The sequence below is a fragment of the Oncorhynchus gorbuscha genome, unplaced genomic scaffold (genome assembly GCF_021184085.1).
Source record: "Oncorhynchus gorbuscha isolate QuinsamMale2020 ecotype Even-year unplaced genomic scaffold, OgorEven_v1.0 Un_scaffold_2463, whole genome shotgun sequence".
NCBI classification, from domain to species: domain Eukaryota; kingdom Metazoa; phylum Chordata; class Actinopteri; order Salmoniformes; family Salmonidae; genus Oncorhynchus; species Oncorhynchus gorbuscha.
Genome location: NW_025746969.1, coordinates 5,303 through 27,745, shown reverse-complemented (window position 1 = coordinate 27,745; position 22,443 = coordinate 5,303). Strand labels below are relative to the sequence as shown.

General features: G+C 45.8%; 1 protein-coding gene and 1 pseudogene across 2 annotated transcripts; one reads left to right on the top strand and one right to left on the bottom strand.

Annotated features, from left to right (window-relative positions):
- The first annotated feature begins 1,807 nt into the window (after nucleotides 1-1,807).
- Nucleotides 1,808-3,654, top strand: LOC124025818 (thioredoxin-like protein 4B). Of its 2 annotated transcripts, none has more exons than XM_046339141.1 (3): nucleotides 1,808-2,061; nucleotides 2,271-2,422; nucleotides 2,615-3,654. In XM_046339141.1, exons 1-3 carry the CDS (start codon nucleotides 1,930-1,932, stop codon nucleotides 2,778-2,780), a joined length of 450 nt encoding a protein of 149 aa, XP_046195097.1. In that variant the 5' UTR covers nucleotides 1,808-1,929; the 3' UTR covers nucleotides 2,781-3,654. The 2 variants fall into 2 exon arrangements, with proteins under 2 accessions (XP_046195097.1, XP_046195098.1); XM_046339142.1 differs by having other exon boundaries at nucleotides 1,927-2,061; nucleotides 2,251-2,422.
- Nucleotides 3,655-7,282: 3,628 nt separating this feature from the next.
- LOC124025820 lies at nucleotides 7,283-15,832 on the bottom strand (annotated as a pseudogene).
- Between the last annotated feature and the right edge of the window lie 6,611 nt (nucleotides 15,833-22,443).

Here is a 22,443-nt window from a genome sequence, read left to right as displayed (position 1 = left end):
TGACACTGACTGATCCAGCATCACTTGTTCTGTTGCCATAGACACTGACTGATCCAGCATCACTTGTTCTGTTGCCATAGACACTGACTGATCCAGTATCACTTGTTCTGTTGCCATAGACACTGACTGTTCCAGCATCACTGGTTCTGTTGCCAGGGGTTCCATAGACATGTAGTGAAACAGCTGAGCTCTGGAAGGTTCTGATACAGTGGAATGACCTGGGATACATGGTTCTGGTATATACAGTAGGAAGTTTACATACACTTAGGTTGGAGTCATTAAAACTTGTTTTTCAACCACTCCACAATTTTCTTGTTAACAAACTATAGTTTTGGCGAGTCGGTTAGGACATCTACTTTGTGCATAACACACGTAATGTTTCCAACAATTGTTAAAAGACAGATTATTTCACTTATAATTCACTGTATCACAATTCCAGTGGGTCAGAAGTTTACAAACACAAAGTTGACCGTGCCTTTAAACAGCCACTGCTCCAAAACCGCCATAAAAAAGCCTGACTACGGTTTGCAACTGCACATGGGGACAAAGAGCGTACTTTTTGGAGAAATGTCCTCTGGTCTGATGAAATAAAAATAGAACTGTTTGGCCATAATGACCATCGTTATGTTTGGAGGCTTGCAAGCCGAAGAACACCATCCCAACCGTGAAGCACGGGGGTGGCAGCATCATGTTGTGGGGGTGCTTTGCTGCAGGAGGGACTGGTGCACTTCACAAAATAGATGGCATCATGAGGAAGGAAAATTATGTGGATATATTGAAGCAACATCTCAAGACATCAGTCAGGAAGTTAAAGCTTGGTCGCAAATGGGTCTTCCAAATGGACAATGACCCCAAGCATACTTCCAAAGTTGTGGCAAAATGGCTTAAGGACAACAAAGTCAAGGTATTGGAGTGGCCATCACAAAGCCCTGACCTCAATCCCATAGCAAATCTGTGGGCAGCACTGAAAAGCGTGTGCGAGCAAGGAGGTCTTCAAACCCGACTCAGTTACACCAGCTCTGTCAGGAGGAATGGACCAAAATTCACCCAACTTATTGTGGGAAGCTTGTGGAAGGATACCCATACCATTTGACCCAAGTTAAACAATTTAAAGGCAATGCTATCTGATAGGTAGTTGAGTGTATGTAAACTTCTGACCCACTGGGAATGTGATGAAAGAAATAAAAGTTGAAAGAAATAATTCTCTATACTATTATTCTGACATTTCACATTCTTAAAATAAAGTGATCCTAACTGACCTAAGACAGGGAATGTTTACAAGGATTAAATGTCAGGAATTGTGAAAAACTGAGTTTAAATGTATTTGGCTAAGGTGTATGTAAACTTCCGACTTCAACTGTATGTAGATGAGATAGATTGAATAGATATGTACCACATACAGGGTGATTTCTGGTTCTCACTTTTGTCTCTCTCCCTTTCTTCAGACACCCCAATGGTTAACTGTATATAAAAACATGCTCACTTTAATATATAAGTTAAACGTAGTTGTTTTTGTTGATGGATTGAGTGTTTTTTTGTGTGTTTATTTGAACAGAAGTAATCCCAAAGCATACTTGCTTTGGTACGAAAAACTGTGGTTGTGTCTGAAATCTTTCTAGCCTACTGCTTCTAATCAAATCAAATGTATTTATTAAAGCCCTTATTACATCAGCTGATTTCTCAAAGTGCTATAAAACCTCAAAAAGCAAGCTAAAATGTACTAACCATACTACGTACGGATATACTAGTAAAACGCAGTATTAGAGGTTAAACAAATATCAACAATACTTGACAGGAAAGAAGCAGCGGACCCTAGCGGCTGTTCGGTCACAGTTTCTGACGGACGTTTTATGGTGTGACACAACATACCGGGAAGTGCCATTTTCGTTTGTCAAACTGAACCAATGCTACTAGCCAGCAGCTGACAAAATGAGTTTGTTTTTGGCCAAATTGTCATGCAAAAGGGACATAGACGAGGTAATAAAAACGGTCGCCGAAAAGGTTTTAGTTCTTCGGTTTGGAAGAGATGAAGACTCGGTCTGCCTGCAGCTTGACGAGATTGTAAGTAGCTAACATTAGCATGTGTAGCTAGCTGGCTAACTAGCTAGCTCTACCAGCTAACTACTCCAATATTGTGGCCAGTAAACATTGACATGTATGTCAGTCGTTACCAATATTTACAACAACACTGTCATTGTAAAAAAATGTTGTTTTTTTAAAAACGTTTGTCTGTCTGAATCGTAATGACAGTGTTGTCATTCTTTTGCCAGCTGTCCAAAACCTCCCACGACCTGAGTAACATGGCGTCTATCTACATCGTGGATGTGGACTCGGCTCCCGTCTACACGAGATACTTCGACATCAGCTACATCCCGTCTACCGTCTTCTTCTTCAACGGACAACACATGAAGGTTGATTATGGGTGAGTGGTGAGGAAGATGGCCTACAACTGGACTCGGGCGCTAGAATACCACTGGTTGATAAAACAGTGTTAGTTTCAGTGAGTTGCAACACACTCTCCTTTTAATGTCATAGTTGTGGGTACTCCTCATATTAGCTACAAACCATTTCCCCTTTGTAGGCCTATAGTTAAAACACTGTTGTCCCTATACAGGTCTCCAGATCACACCAAGTTCGTGGGCAGTTTTAAGAACAAGCAGGACTTCCTGGATCTGATTGAGGTGATCTACAGAGGAGCTATGAGAGGGAAGATGATCGTCAAGAGTCCCATCGACCCTCGGAACATCCCCAAGTACGACCTGCTCTACCATGGGATCTAACCCCATCACGACCTGCTCAACCATGGGATCTAACCCCATCACGACCTGCTCAACCATGGGATCTAACCCCATCACGACCTGCTCAACCATGGGATCTAATCCCATCACGACCTGCTCAACCATGGGATCTAACCCCATCACGACCTGCTCAACCATGGGATCTATACCCATCACGACTTGCTCAACCATGGGATCTAGATTTCACCATGATTCGTCACCCTTCAGCACGGTTTGAGCCCTCAAGCAGCATATGTTGTCTGTGGGCCTTCAGCACGGTTTGAGCCCTCAAGCAGCATATGTTGTCTGGGGGGCCTTCAGCACGGTTTGAGCCCTCAAGCTGCTGACAATTCATTGGAAAAGAAAGCGTCTGACCAGCACAGAACGGATTGGCCCAGCCTGGACAATTGTGGTATTGGCGTTATCAAGAGACCCCACTGCAGCTGGCGCCATCTCACTTCACCATTCATACCGATGTCGTGTTTAGTGAAACTGTCCATAACGTGAGGGTTCCTAGGGAAATAGATCTCTATAAGAGACACAGGTACATGTCATAGTGGACAATCCTTTAGTTCATTCAATGAAGACTCGTTGACAGCTGGACATTTCTTGTTGCCTCTTGTTTATAGTGGGAATGCTGAATCTAATGTGTGTTTGGTGACAAGGTCTGACCCCTTGTTTATAGTGGGAATGCTGAATCTAATGTGTGTTTGGTGACAAGGTCTGACCCCTTGTTTATAGTGGGAATGCTGAATCTAATGTGTGTTTGGTGACAAGGTCTGACCCCTTGTTTATAGTGGGAATGCTGAATCTAATGTGTGTTTGGTGACAAGGTCTGACCCCTTGTGAAATGTGTTAATAAATGTGTCACTTCAAATAATGTTTGGTTTCATCTCTACTGTTTCACCACAATAAATGTAATAAGGCCATTCACAGTGCTGGAGATCCTTGTATTATCTAAGCCCAGACAGTGTTAGATGTCCTTGTATTATCTAAGCCCAGGCACCAGACAGTGTTAGAGGTCCTTGTATTATCTAAGCCCAGGCACCAGACAGTGTTAGAGGTCCTTGTATTATCTAAGCCCAGGCACCAGACAGTGTTAGATGTCCTTGTATTATCTAAGCCCAGGCACCACAGACAGTGTTAGAGGTCCTTGTATTATCTAAGCCCAGGCACCAGACAGTGTTAGAGGTCCTTGTATTATCTAAGCCCAGGCACCAGACAGTGTTATAGGTCCTTGTATTAACTAACCACTTGACAAAATGTACATGGATCAATAATGTAAAAGCCCATTTCATACAGAATGTTACAAACTGGACTTACATTTAGTAACTGACTTTGAAGAGGCTGATTGGGTCTAAATGAGCTTTTGGTGTTCATGAGATATATTACCCAGAGTTGTGTGGTGACCAGTAGATATATTACCCAGAGTTGTGTGGTTACCATGAGATATATTACCCAGAGTTGTGTGGTGACCATTAGATATATTACCCAGAGTTGTGTGGTTACCATGAGATATATTACCCAGAGTTGTGTGGTTACCATGAGATATATTACCATGAAATATATTACCATTAGATATATTACCATGAGATATATTACCCAGAGTTGTGTGGTTACCATGAGATATATTACCCAGAGTTGTGTGGTTACCATGAGATATTACCCAGAGTTGTGTGGTTACCATGAGATATATATTACCCAGACTTACCCAGAGTTGTGTTGACCATGAGATATATATTACCCAGAGTTGTGTGGTTACCATGAGATATATTACCCAGAGTTGGAATTGTTATAATGCTGAGATTTTATTCTAGATAAGTTTTATTTGTAAAAATGTGCCAAAAAATATATTTTACCATAAATGTCTTTATATTTTACAGATAGTAAGATGAAAAAAATTACCTGAGAGTGTCTTAACAAAATGAGATAAATATTTACCCAGAGTTGTCTTAACAAAATGAGATATATAATAGGATGAGTTGAGTGGTTACAAAATGAAATAAATATTTAGGATGCCCTGGAGTTCTTAGAAAATGAAACTAAATATTTAGGATGCCCTGGAGTGTCTTAACAAAATGAAACTAAATATTTACCTGGAGTGTCTTAGCAAAATGAAACTAAATATTTACCTGGAGTGTCTTAGCAAAATGAAACTAAATATTTAGGATGACCTGGAGTGTCTTAACAAAATGAAACTAAATATTTACCTGGAGTGTCTTAGCAAAATGAAACTAAATATTTACCCGGAGTGTCTTAGCAAAATGAAACTAAATATTTAGGATGCCCTGGAGTGTCTTAGCAAAATGAAACTAAATATTTACCTGGAGTGTCTTAGCAAAATGAAACTAAATATTTAGGATGACCTGGAGTGTCTTAGCAAAATGAAACTAAATATTTAGGATGACCTGGAGTGTCTTAACAAAATGAAACTAAATATTTACCTGGAGTGTCTTAGCAAAATGAAACTAAATATTTACCTGGAGTGTCTTAGCAAAATGAAACTAAATATTTAGGATGCCCTGGAGTGTCTTAGCAAAATGAAACTAAATATTTACCCGGAGTGTCTTAGCAAAATGAAACTAAATATTTAGGATGACCTGGAGTGTCTTAACAAAATGAAACTAAATATTTACCTGGAGTGTCTTAGCAAAATGAAACTAAATATTTAGGATGACCCGGAGTGTCTTAACAAAATAAACTAAATATTTACCTGGAGTGTCTTAGCAAAATGAAACTAAATATTTAGGATGACCTGGAGTGTCTTAGCAAAATGAAACTAAATATTTAGGATGACCTCATCCAGTTTCCAGTAAAAATGTATTTGCGTGAATTAGACGTGTCTTTCTGACCGTAAGATAAATACTCAATTCCCACTGTACTCCTGTACTTCACTGGTGTTGTGAGGTCTGATCTGTGCTGTCAGTAAGGCCTGGCGATGCCTCTCCTGTTGTGAGGTCTGCTCTGTCCCACTGGTGCTGTCAGTAAGGCCTGGTGATGCCTCTCCTGTTGTGAGGTCTGATCTGTGCTGTCAGTAAGGCCTGGTGATGCCTCTCCTGTTGTGAGGTCTGATCTGTGCTGTCAGTAAGGCCTGGTGATGCCTAATATAATAATAATATATGCCATTTAGCAGACGCTTTTATCCAAAGCGACTTACAGTCATGTGCTACATTCTAGTATGGGTGGCCTGGTGATGCCACTCCTGTTGTGAGGTCTGCGCCATGCTCTCAGTAACTGGCCAGGACCACTCCTGTTGTGAGGTCTGATCTGTGCTGTCAGTAAGGCCTGGTGATGCCTCTCCTGTTGTGAGGTCTGATCTGTCCCACTGGTGCTGTCAGTAAGGCCTGGTGATGCCTCTCCTGTTGTGAGGTCTGATCTGTGCTGTCAGTAAGGCCTGGTGATGCCTCTCCTGTTGTGAGGTCTGATCTGTCCCACTGGTGCTGTCAGTAAGGCCTGGTGATGCCTCTCCTGTTGTGAGGTCTGCTCTGTCCCACTGGTGCTGTCAGTAAGGCCTGGTGATGCCTCTCCTGTTGTGAGGTCTGATCTGTGCTGTCAGTAAGGCCTGGTGATGCCTCTCCTGTTGTGAGGTCTGATCTGTCCCACTGGTGCTGTCAGTAAGGCCTGGTGATGCCTCTCCTGTTGTGAGGTCTGATCTGTGCTGTCAGTAAGGCCTGGTGATGCCTCTCCTGTTGTGAGGTCTGATCTGTCCCACTGGTGCTGTCAGTAAGGCCTGGTGATGCCTCTCCTGTTGTGAGGTCTGATCTGTGCTGTCAGTAAGGCCTGGTGATGCCTCTCCTGTTGTGAGGTCTGATCTGTGCTGTCAGTAAGGCCTGGTGATGCCTCTCCTGTTGTGAGGTCTGATCTGTGCTGTCAGTAAGGCCTGGTGATGCCTCTCCTGTTGTGAGGTCTGATCTGTCCCACTGGTGCTGTCAGTAAGGCCTGGTGATGCCTCTCCTGTTGTGAGGTCTGATCTGTCCCACTGGTGCTGTCAGTAAGGCCTGGTGATGCCTCTCCTGTTGTGAGGTCTGCTCTGTCCCACTGGTGCTGTCACTAAGGCCTGGTGATGTTTTGGAGAAGAACCTGAACACAGACTCCATCTCCTGTTGTGAGGTCTGATCTGTGCTGTCAGTAAGGCCTGGTGATGCCTCTCCTGTTGTGAGGTCTGATCTGTCCCACTGGTGCTGTCAGTAAGGCCTGGTGATGCCTCTCCTGTTGTGAGGTCTGATCTGTGCTGGTTATGTAAAGTAAGGCCTCCCAGGTGATGCCTCTTCCTGTTGTCAACCCACCTCTGATCTGTCCCACTGGTGCTGTCAGTAAAGCCATCAACCCCTCTCCTGTTGTGAGGTCTGACTTCTGTGCTGTAAAGTAAGGCCTGGTGATGCCTCTCCTGTTGTGAGGTCTGATCTGTGCTATAGTAAGGACTGGTGATCAACCCAGGTCCTGTGCTGTCAGTAAGGCCTGGTGATGCCTCTCCTGTTGTGAGGTCTGTCTGTCCCCTGGTGCTGTCAGTAAAGCCATGCCTCTCCTGTTAGAGGTCTGTCTGTCCCCTGTGACATCAACCCCCTGCTGCGGGTCACCATACTGAAGGTGGTGGGTGGTTTAGGACTCAGCGTTTTGGAGAAGAACCTGAACACAGACTCCATGCAGACAGATAAAGACACCTCATGACTCTGTGTCCCAGCTGACATCTGAGGGCATCCTGCTTATCAGTGACCCCACCTCCTGGTTCAGGGGTTTGGAGCTTCCCTGGTTATATAAAGAAACGTGTTATGGAATGTGCAATGTAAAAGAGAATATATTGTCAATTACTTCCCTGGTTATATAAAGACACCTCCTAGAGCGTGTCCTGACTTCCCTGGTTATATAAAGACATCAACCCACCTCCCAGAGCGTGTCCTGACTTCCCTGGTTATACAAAGACACCTCCTAGAGCATGTCCTGACTTCCCTGGTTATATAAAGACACCTCCTAGAGCGTGTCCTGACTTCCCTGGTTATATAAAGACATCAACCCACCTCCTAGAGCATGTCCTGACTTCCCTGGTTATATAAAGACATCAACCCACCTCCCAGAGCGTGTCCTGACTTCCCTGGTTATATAAAGACATCAACCCACCTCCCAGAGCGTGTCCTGACTTCCCTGGTTATATAAAGACACCTCCTAGAGCATGTCCTGACTTCCCTGGTTATATAAAGACACCTCCTAGAGCGTGTCCTGACTTCCCTGGTTATATAAAGACACCTCCTAGAGCGTGTCCTGACTTCCCTGGTTATATAAAGACACCTCCTAGAGTGTGTCCTGACTTCCCTGGTTATATAAAGACACCAACCCACCTCCCAGAGCGTGTCCTGACTTCCCTGGTTATATAAAGACATCAACCCACCTCCTAGAGCGTGTCCTGACTTCCCTGGTTGTATAAAGACATCAACCCACCTCCTAGAGCGTGTCCTGACTTCCCTGGTTATATAAAGACATCAACCCACCTCCTAGAGCGTGTCCTCAGCCACTCCCGGCCCACCGCGTCCAACGGCTGGTGCCACAGGCTGTGGGAGGAGCCCCACCACTTGTTGTGGGCGTCGGCACAGCAGGTCCACGAACGCCAGGCCTCCGTAACCGTGCGCTACCACGACGACACGCCGGGAGACGCAGCGCGACACCAGGAGGTCCCAGACGCGGTGAACGTGCTCCTCCGGAGTCTCCCCAACACCTCCTCCCTGGTTGGGGTTCATCAGGAGGACAGAGCTGCCCTCTTCTAGGACCCTCTTCACGTAGGGGATCATGCTGCCTCTTTCCAGACCTCGGCTGGCAGCAGCCCTCCAGCTCCACAGCCCGCAGCGCATCGTTCCCCGGTCCTGGACCACCACCAACAGGGTGGCAGGGCTCTCCAGGGCCCCAGGGGAGAGGTACACGTAGCCCTGGCTGGGGGCTCCTCGGTGGGGGCTAAAGTAGACCCTGTGGTCCCCTTGCCCCTGAGGCTCTGCTGGAGGAGGGAGGTAGACCCCCTTGCTGAGAGATGGAGGAGGGAGGCAGACACCCTTGCTGAGAGATGGAGAAGGGAGGTAGAGCCTGAAGAGGTGCAGCTGCTCCTCCAGGAGAGAGTGAACGTGTTGGGTGACGTGGAGACATAAGGCCTGGTCCTCTCTCTGGGCGGCGTCTGGGTCACAGCTCCGCTGGAACATGAAGGGCTCCTGGGTGACCCGGTGACACAGACGCCCGTCCGAGGTGAAGCGATAGGGGAAGATTGAGGGAGGGGAGACAGTCTGACCCCCCTGGCTCTGCGTCTGACCCTGGCTCTTAGCGGTGTCCAACATTAACTCCATCCTGGTGCAAAGCATAAAGAGAGATGTCAAACACTGGGCCAACTGATCCCGTTAGTCTCTAGTCTGGGAGTATTGAGGAAGGGCTATCTGATCCCGTTAAGTCTCTAGCCTGGGAGTATTGAGGAAGGGCTACGTCTAGCCTGGGAGTATTGAGGAAGGGCTATCTGATCCCGTTAAGTCTCTAGCCTGGGAGTATTGAGGAAGGGCTATCTGATCCCGTTAGTCTCTAGCCTGGGAGTATTGAGGGAGGGCTATCTGATCCTGTTAGTCTCTAGACTGGGAGTATTGAGGGAGGGCTATCTGATCCTGTTAGTCTCTAGACTGGGAGTATTGAGGGAGGGCTATCTGATCCTGTTAGTCTCTAGCCTGGGAGTATTGAGGGAGGGCTATCTGATCCTGTTAGTCTCTAGACTGGGAGTATTGAGGGAGGGCTATCTGATCCTGTTAGTCTCTAGACTGGGAGTATTGAGGGAGGGCTATCTGATCCCGTTAGTCTCTAGACTGGGAGTATTGAGGGAGGGCTACGTCTAGCCTGGGAGTATTGAGGGAGGGCTACGTCTAGCCTGGGAATATTGAGGGAGGGCTACGTCTAGCCTGGGAGTATTGAGGGAGGGCTACGTCTAGCCTGGGAGTATTGAGGGAGGGCTACGTCTAGCCTGGGAGTATTGAGGGAGGGCTACGTCTAGCCTGGGAGTATTGAGGGAGGGCTACGTCTAGCCTGGGAGTATTGAGGGAGGGCTACGTCTAGCCTGGGAGTATTGAGGAAGGGCTACCTGATCCTGTTAGTCTCTAGCCTGGGAGTATTGAGGAAGGGCTACATCTAGCCTGGGAGTATTGAGGAAGGGCTACGTCTAGCCTGGGAGTATTGAGGAAGGGCTACGTCTAGCCTGGGAGTATTGAGGAAGGGCTACGTCTAGCCTGGGAGTATTGAGGAAGGGCTACGTCTAGCCTGGGAGTATTGAGGAAGGGCTACGTCTAGCCTGGGAGTATTGAGGAAGGGCTACGTCTAGCCTGGGAGTATTGAGGAAGGGCTACGTCTAGCCTGGGAGTATTGAGGAAGGGCTACGTCTAGCCTGGGAGTATTGAGGAAGGGCTACATCTAGCCTGGGAGTATTGAGGAAGGGCTACGTCTAGCCTGGGAGTATTGAGGAAGGGCTACGTCTAGCCTGGGAGTATTGAGGAAGGGCTACATCTAGCCTGGGAGTATTGAGGAAGGGCTACATCTAGCCTGGGAGTATTGAGGAAGGGCTACATCTAGCCTGGGAGTATTGAGGAAGGGCTACGTCTAGCCTGGAAGTATTGAGGAAGGGCTACATCTAGCCTGGGAGTATTGAGGAAGGGCTACATCTAGCCTGGGAGTATTGAGGAAGGGCTACATCTAGCCTGGGAGTATTGAGGAAGGGCTACGTCTAGCCTGGGAGTATTGAGGAAGGGCTTCGTCTAGCCTGGGAGTATTGAGGAAGGGCTATCTGATCCCATTAGTCTCTAGCCTGGGAGTATTGAGGAAGGGCTATCTGATCCTGTTAGTCTCTAGCCTGGGAGTATTGAGGAAGGGCTACCTGATCCTGTTAGTCTCTAGCCTGGGAGTATTGAGGAAGGGTTACGTCTAGCCTGGGAGTATTGAGGAAGGGCTATCTGATCCCGTTAGTCTCCAGCCTGGGAGTATTGAGGAAGGGCTACCTGATCCTGTTAGTCTCTAGCCTAGGAGTATTGAGGAAGGGTTACGTCTAGCCTGGGAGTATTGAGGAAGGGCTATCTGATCCCGTTAGTCTCTAGCCTGGGAGTATTGAGGAAGGGCTATCTGATCCTGTTAGTCTCTAGCCTGGGAGTATTGAGGAAGGGTTACGTCTAGCCTGGGAGTATTGAGGAAGGGCTACGTCTAGCCTGGGAGTATTCAGGAAGGGCTTCGTCTAGCCTGGGAGTATTAAGGGAGGGCTACGTCTAGCCTGGGAGTATTGAGGAAGGGCTACCTGATCCTGTTAGTCTCTAGCCTGGGAGTATTGAGGAAGGGCTACCTGATCCCGTTAGTCTCCAGCCTGGGATTATTGAGGAAGGGCTACCTGATCCCGTTAGTCTCTAGCCTGGGAGTATTGAGGAAGGGCTACCTGATCCCGTTAGTCTCCAGCCTGGGAGTATTGAGGAAGGGCTATCTGATCCTGTTAGTCTCTAGCCTGGGAGTATTGAGGAAGGGCTACGTCTAGCCTGGGAGTATTGAGGAAGGGCTACGTCTAGCCTGGGAGTATTGAGGAAGGGCTATCTAATCCTGTTAGTCTCTAGCCTGGGAGTATTGAGGAAGGGCTATCTGATCCTGTTAGTCTCCAGCCTGGGAGTATTGAGGAAGGGCTACCTGATCCCGTTAGTCTCTAGCCTGGGAGTATTGAGGAAGGGCTACGTCTAGCCTGGGAGTATTGAGGAAGGGCTACCTTATGTTAGTCTCTAGCCTGGGAGTATTGAGGAAGGGCTACGTCTAGCCTGGGAGTATTGAGGAAGGGCTATCTGATCCCGTTAGTCTCCAGCCTGGGAGTATTGAGGAAGGGCTACCTGATCCTGTTAGTCTCTAGCCTAGGAGTATTGAGGAAGGGTTACGTCTAGCCTGGGAGTATTGAGGAAGGGCTATCTGATCCCGTTAGTCTCCAGCCTGGGAGTATTGAGGAAGGGCTACCTGATCCTGTTAGTCTCTAGCCTGGGAGTATTGAGGAAGGGTTACGTCTAGCCTGGGAGTATTGAGGAAGGGTTACGTCTAGCCTGGGAGTATTGAGGAAGGGCTACGTCTAGCCTGGGAGTATTCAGGAAGGGCTTCGTCTAGCCTGGGAGTATTAAGGGAGGGCTACGTCTAGCCTGGGAGTATTGAGGAAGGGCTACCTGATCCTGTTAGTCTCTAGCCTGGGAGTATTGAGGAAGGGCTACCTGATCCCGTTAGTCTCCAGCCTGGGAGTATTGAGGAAGGGCTACCTGATCCCGTTAGTCTCTAGCCTGGGAGTATTGAGGAAGGGCTACCTAATCCCGTTAGTCTCCAGCCTGGGAGTATTGAGGAAGGGCTATCTGATCCTGTTAGTCTCTAGCCTGGGAGTATTGAGGAAGGGCTACGTCTAGCCTGGGAGTATTGAGGAAGGGCTACGTCTAGCCTGGGAGTATTGAGGAAGGGCTATCTAATCCCGTTAGTCTCTAGCCTGGGAGTATTGAGGAAGGGCTACGTCTAGCCTGGGAGTATTGAGGAAGGGCTATCTGATCCTGTTAGTCTCTAGCCTGGGAGTATTGAGGAAGGGCTATCTGATCCTGTTAGTCTCCAGCCTGGGAGTATTGAGGAAGGGCTACCTGATCCCGTTAGTCTCTAGCCTGGGAGTATTGAGGAAGGGCTACGTCTAGCCTGGGAGTATTGAGGAAGGGCTACCTTATGTTAGTCTCTAGCCTGGGAGTATTGAGGAAGGGCTACGTCTAGCCTGGGAGTATTGAGGAAGGGCTATCTGATCCTGTTAGTCTCCAGCCTGGGAGTATTGAGGAAGGGCTACGTCTAGCCTGGGAGTATTGAGGAAGGGCTACGTCTAGACTGGGAGTATTGAGGGAGGGCTACGTCTAGCCTGGGAGTATTGAGGAAGGGCTACGTCTAGCCTGGGAGTATTGAGGAAGGGCTACGTCTAGACTGGGAGTATTGAGGAAGGGCTACGTCTAGCCTGGGAGTATTGAGGGAGGGCTACGTCTAGCCTGGGAGTATTGAGGAAGGGCTACGTCTAGCCTGGGAGTATTGAGGAAGGGCTATCTGATCCTGTTAGTCTCCAGCCTGGGAGTATTGAGGAAGGGCTATCTGATCCTGTTAGTCTCCAGCCTGGGAGTATTGAGGAAGGGCTACCTGATCCTGTTAGTCTCTAGCCTGGGAGTATTGAGGAAGGGCTATCTGATCCTGTTAGTCTCTAGCCTGGGAGTATTGAGGAAGGGCTATCTGATCCTGTTAGTCTCTAGCCTGGGAGTATTGAGGAAGGGCTATCTGATCCTGTTAGTCTCCAGCCTGGGAGTATTGAGGAAGGGCTATCTGATCCTGTTAGTCTCTAGCCTGGGAGTATTGAGGAAGGGCTATCTGATCCTGTTAGTCTCTAGCCTGGGAGTATTGAGGGAGGGCTACGTCTAGCCTGGGAGTATTGAGGAAGGGCTATCTGATCCTGTTAGTCTCCAGCCTGGGAGTATTGAGGAAGGGCTACGTCTAGCCTGGGAGTATTGAGGGAGGGCTACGTCTAGCCTGGGAGTATTGAGGAAGTAAGCACATTGTTATTTGTTTTCAGGGATCATTTTACATTTCATGTAATAGACACAGTGGGCTTCCAAATGATTGACACCCTTGATAAAGATGAGCAGAAATGACTGTATTAAATTATACAAACACTGAGCTATATTGTACGCTGTGATTTTTGTGGGGTAATTATATAATTTTATGCTAATACAATTGTTCCATTAATGTGTGGCTAAAGAGCTCTCTATTCATGTCATCCCACAAATGTAAACGGCTGGAGTTTTCTAAACGCCACTTGGATTGGAACCTGATGCTTCCGTTGGTCCTGTGGCCTTTGTTAAGGTCAACGGCATCATGAACTCTACCAAGAACCATGACATTTTAGCCCCCAAAAGACTGGTTGCCTCTGTCAGGTAGCTGAAACTTGTCTTACTGGAAGATCCACTTGGGGACAATAACCTCAAGCACACATAAAAATCAAAAGAAATTGTTAATTGGCCAAAAAAATCAACATTTTGCAATGGCCATCTCAGTCTCTGGACTTAAAAACCCCATTGAAAGGCCATCTCAGTCTCCGGACTTAAAAACCCCATTGAAAGGCCATCTCAGTCTCCGGACTTAAAAACCCCATTGAATGGCCATCTCAGTCTCCGGACTTAAAAACCCCATTGAAAGGCCATCTCAGTCTCCGGACTTAAAAACCCCATTGAAAGGCCATCTCAGTCTCCGGACTTAAAAACCCCATTGAATGGCCATTTCAGTCTCCGGACTTAAAAACCCCATTGAAAGGCCATCTCAGTCTCCGGACTTAAAAACCCCATTGAAAGGCCATCTCAGTCTCCGGACTTAAAAACCCCATTGAAAGGCCATCTCAGTCACCAGACTTAAAAACCCCATTTAAAGGCCATCTCAGTATCCGGACTTAAAAACCCCATTGAAAGGCCATCTCAGTCTCCGGACTTAAAATCCCCATTGAAAGGCCATCTCAGTCTCCGGACTTAAAAACCCCATTGAAAGGCCATCTCAGTCTCCGGACTTAAAAACCCCATTGAATGGCCATCTCAGTCTCCGGACTTAAAAACCCCATTGAAAGGCCATCTCAGTCTCCGGACTTAAAAACCCCATTGAAAGGCCATCTCAGTCTCCGGACTTAAAAACCCCATTGAAAGGCCATCTCAGTCTCCGGACTTAAAAACCCCATTGAAAGGCCATCTCAGTCTCCGGACTTAAAAACCCCATTGAAAGGCCATCTCAGTCTCCGGACTTAAAAACCCCATTGAAAGGCCATCTCAGTCTCCGGACTTAAAAACCCCATTGAAAGGCCATCTCAGTCTCCGGACTTAAAAACCCCATTGAAAGGCCATCTCAGTCTCCGGACTTAAAAACCCCATTGAAAGGCCATCTCAGTCTCCGGACTTAAAAACCCCATTGAAAGGCCATCTCAGTCTCTGGACTTAAAAACCCCATTGAAAGGCCATCTCAGTCTCCGGACTTAAAAACCCCATTGAAAGGCCATCTCAGTCTCCGGACTTAAAAACCCCATTGAAAGGCCATCTCAGTCTCTGGACTTAAAAACCCCATTGAAAGGCCATCTCAGTCTCTGGACTTAAAAACCCCATTGAAAGGCCATCTCAGTCTCTGGACTTAAAAACCCCATTGAAAACCTTTGAATTGCAGAAGGCAGTTCATAAACACATTTTATACAGTTATTTTTTTCTCTCATCTTTATACCAAGGGTGTCAATAATTTGGAACCACACTGTATATACTAACCAAGGGTGTCAATAATTTGGAACCCCACTATATATACTAACCAAGGGTGTCAATAATTTGGAACCCCACTGTATATACTAACCAAGGGTGTCAATAATTTGGAACCCCACTGTATATACTAACCAAGGGTGTCAATAATTTGGGACCCCACTGTATATACTAACCAAGGGTGTCAATAATTTGGGACCCCACTATATATACTAACCAAGGGTGTCAATAATTTGGGACCCCACTGTATATACACTAAACAAGGGTGTCAATAATTTGGGACCCCACTATATATCCTAACCAAAGGTGTCAATAATTTGGGACCCCACTATATATCCTAACCAAGGGTGTCAATAATTTGGGACCCCACTATATATCCTAACCAAGGGTGTCAATAATTTGGGACCCCACTGTATATCCTAACCAATAACAGGTCAAACGGTTTGCGTTACCATTTAGTTAATTAAACTATGATTTATTTTTGCGTTGGATTTATCAGTTAATTTATCACCATGGCTACTGGCTAACAGCATCCCTCCTCACCAAAACATACCTGGCTAAAGTGATGCGTTGTGACACTCGTCAGCCCCAAAAACAGTCGCTGTGTGCGTTCTGGCGACCAGTTGTAATCCAATAACCCAAAGAAGCCAATTAGAAAAGGCACTAAACGTTACTTTCCTCTCGACTGAATATTAGTAATGACCGCGCCGACGACGCTTTGACAGATGGACGCCACAAACGAAAAGCGACGACGTGACGACGCAACCCCCCATCTATAGGTCAAAGGTGCATGACATAGTGCGCGAGTGGCATGGAAAAGACGCGTGACATCATCAGTCACAAGACACAAATATATGTTTTTTTTTTTTACATTTTATGTTTAACTTAGAGATAACAAGCTTTAACCACACAGAGATGCTTTTATTTAAAATATTAGGTTTTATTGTACACTTTAATTCACACTCTTTATTACTGAGCAATATGATATGGCCATTGCAGGACTGTCATCTTTATCCACACATTGGCAATTGTTCCACCATGAATGTATTCTGAAGTATATGAGTTTGCATGTTGCTAGATCTTTCTCCATGTCTGCCGGGTGCTGTGAGCGTGTGTGATGATGGTTGGTGGCTTGTATCCAAATGACCTTTCGCCGTGTTGATCCCGTCTACTTGTCTGTCTACCCCTGCTGTCATACAGGGGGTCGGACCTCCGGGTGCCACTGCAGGAACACAGGGTCAGAGGTCAGAGATTAGGGACAAGGTCAAGGAGTGGTTGATGAGAGGTGTTGTGGTCAGAGAGCATGACGGACTAGAAAGGGTTCCCGCTACCAGGATAAATACGCCTGGTCTGAAAACACGCTATGCTTTTTACATGACTGGGCAGGGGCACTGGCATCAGTGGGCCTGGGAGGGCATTGGCCCACCCACGTGGGAGCCAGGACCAACCAATCAGAATGACATTTATCCCCACAACAGGGCTTTATTATATACAGAAATACTCCTCAGTTCCATCAGCTGTCCGGGTGGCTGGTCTCAGACGATCCCGCAGGTGAAGAAGCTGGATGTGGAGGTCCTGGCCTGGCCTGGTTACACGTGGTCTGCGGCTGTGGAGGTCCTGGGCCGGCCTGGTTACACGTGGTCTGCGGCTGTGGAGGTCCTGGCCTGGCGCGGTTACACATGGTCTGCGGCTGTGGAGGTCCTGGGCCGGCCTGGTTACACGTGGTCTGTGGATGTGGAGGTCCTGGGCCGGCCTGGTTACACGTGGTCTGCGGCTGTGAGGCCGGTAGGATGTATGGCCAAATTCTCTAAAATGATGTTTTTCTCTGCTGTGGTAGAGAAATTAACATTAAATTATCTGGCCACAGCTCTGGTGGACATTCCTGCAGTCATTATGTCAATTGCACACTCCCTCAAAACTATTGACATCTATGGCATTGTGTTGTGTGACAAAACTGCACATTTTAGAGTGGCCTTTTATTGTCCCCGGCCCAAGGTACACCTGTTTAATGATCTTGCTGTTTAATCAGCTTCTTGATATGCCACACCTGTTTAATGATCTTGCTGTTTAATCAGCTTCTTGATATGCCACACCTGTTTAATGATCTTGCTGTTTAATCAGCTTCTTGGTATGCCACACCTGTTTAATGATCTTGCTGTTTAATCAGCTTCTTGAAATGCCACACCTGTCAGGTGGACGGATTACTTTGGCAAAAGAGAAATGCTCACTAACAGGAATTACTCTATGCTCGCTTTGAGGCAAGCAACACTGAAGCAGGCATGAGAGCATCAGCTGTTCCGGATGACTGTGTGATCACGCTATCCGTAGCCGATGTGAGTAAGACCTTTAAACAGGTCAACATTCAGGAGGCCGCAAGGCCAGGCGGATTGCCAGGACGTGTACTCCGAGCATGCGCTGACCAACTGGCAAGTGTCTTCACTGATATTTTCAACCTCTCCCTGTCTGAGTCTGTAATACCTACATTTTTCAAGCAGACCACCATAGTCCCTGTGGCCAAAAACATTAAGGTAACCTGCCTAAATGACTACCGCCCCCTGGCACTCACGTCTGTAGCCATGAAGTGCTTTGAAAGGCTGGTCATGGCTCACATCAACACCATTATCCCAAAAACCCTAGACCCACTCCAATTTGCATACCGCCCCAACACATCCACAGATGATGCAATCTCAATCACACTCCACACTGCCCTTTCCCACCTGGACAAAAGGAACAGCTATGTGAGAATGCTATTCATTGACTACAGCTCAGTGTTCAACACCATAGTGCCCTCAAAGCTCATCAATAAGCTAAGGACCCTGGGACTAAACACCTCCCTCTGCAACTGGATCCTGGACTTCCTGACGGACTGCCCCCAGGTGGTAAGGGTAGGTAACAACACATCTGCCATGCTGACCTCAACACAGGGGCCCCTCGGGGGTGCATGCTCAGTCCCCTCCTGTACTCCCTGTTCACCCACGACTGCATGGCCAAGCACGACTCCAACACCATCAATAAGTGAGACAGCCAATAAGGAGGAGGTCAGAGACCTGGCCGTGTGGTGCCAGAATAACAACCTATCCCTCAACGTAACCAAGACTAAGGAGATGATTGAGGACCGAGCACTCCCCCATTCTCATCGATGGGGCTGTAGTGGAGCAGGTTGAGAACCACTACACTACAACCACTACACTACAACCAATACACTACAACCACTACACTACAACCACTACACTACAACCACTACACTACAACCACTACACTACAACCACTACACTACAACCGATACACTACAACCACTACACTACAACCACTACACTACAACCACTACACTACAACCGATACACTACAACCACTACACTACAACCACTACACTACAACCACTATACCACAACCACTACACTACAACCACTACACTACAACCACTACACTACAACCACTACACTACAACCACTACACTACAACCACTACACTACAACCGATACACTACAACCACTACACCACAACCACTACACTACAACCGATACACTACAACCACTACACTACAACCACTACAACCACTACAACCACTACACTACAACCGATACACTACAACCACTACACTACAACCACTACACTACAACCTCTACACTACAACCACTACACTACAACCACTACACTACAACCACTACACTACAACCACTGCACTACAACCACTACACTACAACCACTACACTACAACCGATACACTACAACCACTACACTACAACCACTACACTACAACCACAACACTACAACCACTACACTACAACCACTACACTACAACCACTACAACCACTACACTACAACCACTACAACCACTACACTACAACCACTACACTACAACCACTACACTACAACCACTACACTACAACCGATACACTAAAACCACTACACTACAACCTCTACACTACAACCACTACACTACAACCACTACACCACAACCACTACAACCACTACACTACAACCACTACACTACAACCACTACACTATAACCACTACACTACAACCACTACACCACAACCACTACAACCACTACACTACAACCACTACACTACAACCACTACACTATAACCACTACACCACAACCACTACACTATGTGTGCTTGGAAGCATGCATCTCTCCAGAGCGCTGATTCCCAATACCCATTTAACACCCACTGATTCCCAATACCCATTTAAAACCCACTGATTCCCAATACCCATTTAATACCCACTGATTCCCAATACCCATTTAATACCCACTGATTCCCAATACCCATTTAACACCCACTGATTCCCAAAAACCCATTTAATACCCACTGATTCCCAATACCCATTTAATACCCACTGATTCCCAATACCCATTTAACACCCACTGATTCCCAATACCCATTTAACACCCACTGATTCCCAATACCCATTTAATACCCACTGATTCCCAAAACCCATTTAATACCCACTGATTCCCAATACCCATTAACACCCACTGATTCCCAATACCCATTTAATACCCACTGAGTCCCAATACCCATTTAATACCCACTGATTCCCAATACCCACTTATTCCCAATACCCATTTAATACCCACTGATTCCCAATACCCATTTAATACCCACTGATTCCCAATACCCATTTAATACCCACTGATTCCCAATACACATTTAATACCCACTGATCCCCAATACCCATTTAATACCCACTGATTCCCAAAACCCATTTAATACCCACTTATTCCCAATACCCACTTATTCCCAATACCCATTTAATACCCACTGATTCCCAATACCCATTTAATACCCACTGATTCCCAATACCCATTTAACACCCACTGATTCCCAATACCCATTTAATACCCACTGATCCCCAATACCCATTTAATACCCACTGATTCCCAATACCCATTTAACACCCACTGATTCCCAATACCCATTTAATACCCACTGATTCCCAATACCAATTTAACACCCACTGATCCCCAATACCCATTTAACACCCACTGATTCCCAATATCCATTTAATACCCACTGATTCCCAATACCCATTTAATACCCACCGATTCCCAATACCCATTTAATACCCACTGATTCCCAATACCCATTTAACACCCACTGATTCCCAATACCCATTTAACACCCACTGATTCCCAATACCCATTTAATACCCACTGAGTCCCAATCCCCATTTAATACCCACTGAGTCCCAATACCCATTTAATACCCACTGAGTCCCAATACCCATTTAATACCCACTGAGTCCCAATACCCATTTAATACCCACTGATTCCCAAAACCCATTTAATACCCACTGATTCCCAATACCCATTTAACACCCACTGATTCCCAATACCCATTTAACACCCACTGATTCCCAATACCCATTTAACACCCACTGATTCCCAATACCCATTTAATACCCACTGATTCCAAATACCCATTTAACACCCACTGATTCCCAATACCCATTTAATACCCACTGATTCCCAATACCCATTTAATACCCACTGATTCCCAATACCCATTTAATACCCACTGATTCCCAATACCCATTTAATACCCACTGATTCCCAATACCCATTTAATACCCACTGATTCCCAATACCCATTTAATACCCACTGATTCCCAATACCCACTGATTCCCAATACCCACTGATTCCCAATACCTATTTAACACCCACTGATTCCCAATACCCATTTAATACCCACTGATTCCCAAAAACCCATTTAAGAAAAAGGCTCCCTAACCCAATATGTTTCTTATGTATTAATGGTCATCATATAAAGTTTAAACAGACATAAGGCAAACAAGAATAACCAGATCATTGTTATGCATCTCAGCTGAGCAAGTAGCCTCATTTAATTTCTGGACAACTTTTTTGTTGAAGTGTCAGTAGGAACTATTGGATTCCATGTATGTGTTCCACACGGTGCAATATTACCAGGGCACCGGATGTTGTTGCGACCATCGTTCCCGCCAGCAAGAATAAGGCAGTGACATCAGTGATTTTCCTTTCAAATAAAAGTCCCGCAATGAATTTGGGTGAAAAATAATACAAATGATCGAAATGTGTAACATTTTATAAAGAAATGTTAGCATACTTTTGATTAACAATATGAAAATAATAATAAAGCGCATCGCCTTTATAGCACAAATAATATTATAGCGTTGACATCATTGTTAACAGCATTAAAAGTAATGATTATTAGATAGTTACTATGGTAACAACAATAATACAAATAAACAAAACAATTATTTATAATGCTACTATTAATAATGATAGTAATAACAATATGAATAATAATATTATAATAATAATTAACTTTAGAAAACACTTTTTTTCTGTTTAGGGGACCTGCGTGGTTCTGGTACCGGTTCCAACCGGTACGTAGTAGTTAGAGTGTTGGACTTGTAAATGTCGCCGGATCAAATCCCGGAGCTGACAAGGTAAACATCTATCGTTCTGCCCCTGAACAAAGCAGTTAACCCACTGTTCCCAGGCCGTAATTGAAACTAATAATTTGTTCTTAACTGACTTGCCTAGTAAAATAAAATAAAATAAAACCAATCAGCTTACACAAACAAAAAACATTGTTGATCATGTTGGCTTGACATATATATATTTTTTTTAAGACATCATATCTTATAGAACTACTTTTAATTATTCTTTGTATGATAACTTAGTATAAAATATATTAATAATTGTATACATTTTCCTTAATTTTCGTCCTAATCATGGGACTTTTATTCTGAAGGGTTGCAAAAATCCGTAACCCGGAAGTACTTCGTCATTCTTGCCCACTTCATAGTGGCGTGACCTTGCGCAACACGTGATTTCATGAACGAACCTATTTATCGTAACCTTTAATAGTTGTTTATTTGAAATGATGGTGACGATAACATAAACTATCAATTTCTAACATAGTCACTAGTCATAACTTGCAAGCTATGCTTTCTCTATTCAAATCCGCTCTTGTCGGATTGGCCAACACGGGTAGATCCACGGGGCTCCAAGGTAAGGTTCTGTCACAGTAGCTGGTTTGCGGACGAGGGGTAAGACGCTGCAAACTGTTCTTTATCTCATCAAAAAACATGACAAGACTGGCCCCGTGTTTTGTGAGTGTGAGAGAGTGCTTGACAACTAGCTCGTGTTGGAAATGGACGCGAGTAGTGTGGACGAAATGGAGAAAAGATTGGAGAAGAAACAGCCGAACAATATTAGGTGTCAGTTGTGATATGGAGCGGAAGGATGAGGGTCACGGATCTGAATGGGCTGTAGTCCGAAAGACCGGAAGAAGAGAGATCCTGATACAGGAAGCGATGGAGTGTCTAGTAAAGAAAGCATAAAGAGGGCCAAGGTAGGAAACAATAG